Source organism: Sinocyclocheilus rhinocerous, unplaced genomic scaffold, assembly GCF_001515625.1.
Source record: "Sinocyclocheilus rhinocerous isolate Xijiao unplaced genomic scaffold, SAMN03320098_v1.1 scaffold2024, whole genome shotgun sequence".
NCBI classification, from domain to species: domain Eukaryota; kingdom Metazoa; phylum Chordata; class Actinopteri; order Cypriniformes; family Cyprinidae; genus Sinocyclocheilus; species Sinocyclocheilus rhinocerous.
Genome location: NW_015667284.1, coordinates 36,063 through 37,741, shown reverse-complemented (window position 1 = coordinate 37,741; position 1,679 = coordinate 36,063). Strand labels below are relative to the sequence as shown.

General features: G+C 34.2%; 1 protein-coding gene across 1 annotated transcript in view; it reads left to right on the top strand.

The window, feature by feature from the left end:
* LOC107733613 (A disintegrin and metalloproteinase with thrombospondin motifs 20-like) overlaps positions 1-1,679 on the top strand; it is a 66,496-nt gene that overhangs the window by 45,773 nt on the left and 19,044 nt on the right. Inside the window, exon 26 of the mRNA XM_016545323.1 lies at positions 1,286-1,543. Within this exon, the coding sequence (XP_016400809.1) occupies positions 1,286-1,543 (258 nt within the window). The remainder of the gene's footprint in view (positions 1-1,285; positions 1,544-1,679) is intronic.

The window sequence follows — 1,679 nt, the reverse complement described above, 5'->3', positions numbered from 1 at the left end:
ACAAAAAACATATCACTGCAAAGGTATGGGTCTCCGGATTCCATATTTGGTGGTTATTTTGAGATAGATTTGAAGTAATATTGACAGAGAAATCTAGACATTTGTGACAGAAAAATGCATTAAAATAATTCAATGGAGTTTGGATTGCACCCGGTGGCTGTTTGTGGTATAACGCCCTAAATCAAATCTCACAGGAACCTCAATTTTTTTCATATCAACTTCAAATTTGGAACATAACTTATTTAGACATAAGGCTTTAATTTTATACCAATTTTAGAGTAAAACCTGTTATGTAAAATATTTATTATATATAAAAGAAAATAAAAGGAATATAGTGCAATTTTTTTTTAAACTCCACTTTTGCGATAATCTGCTGATTTTCTTCTTTAAAAAGAGACCAACCTTATGTCTGTATTCCAAAGTGTTCATACATTACAACAATTTAAGTTTGGATAATGCACCTGCATGCCTATTTATAAAAATGGGGGGTGACAGTTAAGGGGTTAATACCTTAACTTAAACTAACTTTATTTCAGTTAGTTTGCAAGGCAAAATGTTACATTTTTAAAGTTTTTCATCCAATATTTTATTTTTTTTATTTTATTTTACTTTTAATAGTTTTATAAACTTACCAATAAACCAGCTTTATTTCAGTTAGTTGCCAAGGCAAAATTTGTAAAGTTTTTTTTTTTTAAGTTTAAGTTTAGGTTTTTCATTTAATATTTTTATTTTTATTTTTTAAATATTTTTTTAGGTTTAGTTTTGTGTAATGTTTCTCATCAAGTTTCTTTTCCACTGTGAGGTTTCTGACAATAAGGAGCTACCAGATGATTAATACTTCATTTGTATGATCAGTAAATACCATATAAAAAGCAAGATACCTTAAATTTAAACCCAGCTGTGAAGCATGTACACTTACTATTATCCTCGCTTCAAAAAGCTTTAAAAACATCCTGCATTATAGAACAATTTTTCAATAAATTGTCATATTTATTTAATTATTTTCCCGTGTATCCCCACACTTGTTTTTGTTCAGTAATGTTGTGTTTTTGTTTCAAATTAAGATTTAAAAAAAAAAAAAGCGTTTTAGTTAACAATAACAATGCTGGTAAATAGCACAGAAAATATTTTTCTTTTGTCACACAAATATTGGGCAAAATTTTCAACTGAAATTCAAACCCGTTGACTAACTATTGAAAGTTATGGCAGTGCATTCTGGGATTGCTGCCTACTTTAAGGTGTGCTGTGGTTTGTGTGTTGATTGTGGCGTGTGTGTGCCGTCCAGTGCTCGGTGTCGTGTGGTGTGGGTCGCTCCACGCGGCGGGTCGTGTGCATGAACTACCAACATCAGGTGGACGAGTCGTTCTGTCAGACGGACGAGCGTCCCAGCACTGAGCAGGAGTGTGCGGCCTCCCCCTGCCGATCCTCCTACCACTGGCCCAACAACCAGCCCTACTTCCCCCACTTCCCCGACGACCCCAGCAGCCACAGCTGGAACGTCCCGTCTGCAGACAACCAGTGGAGGACGGGGCCCTGGGGAGCCGTGAGTGACACCCTCACTTACTCTGCTTCGTGTTAACTAAATATATATCATATATTAACATTTATATACAAAAAAATATACTTAAATGATGCATAAAATATATCTGAAATTTATAGTTGAGTAAAAATGTATTTGA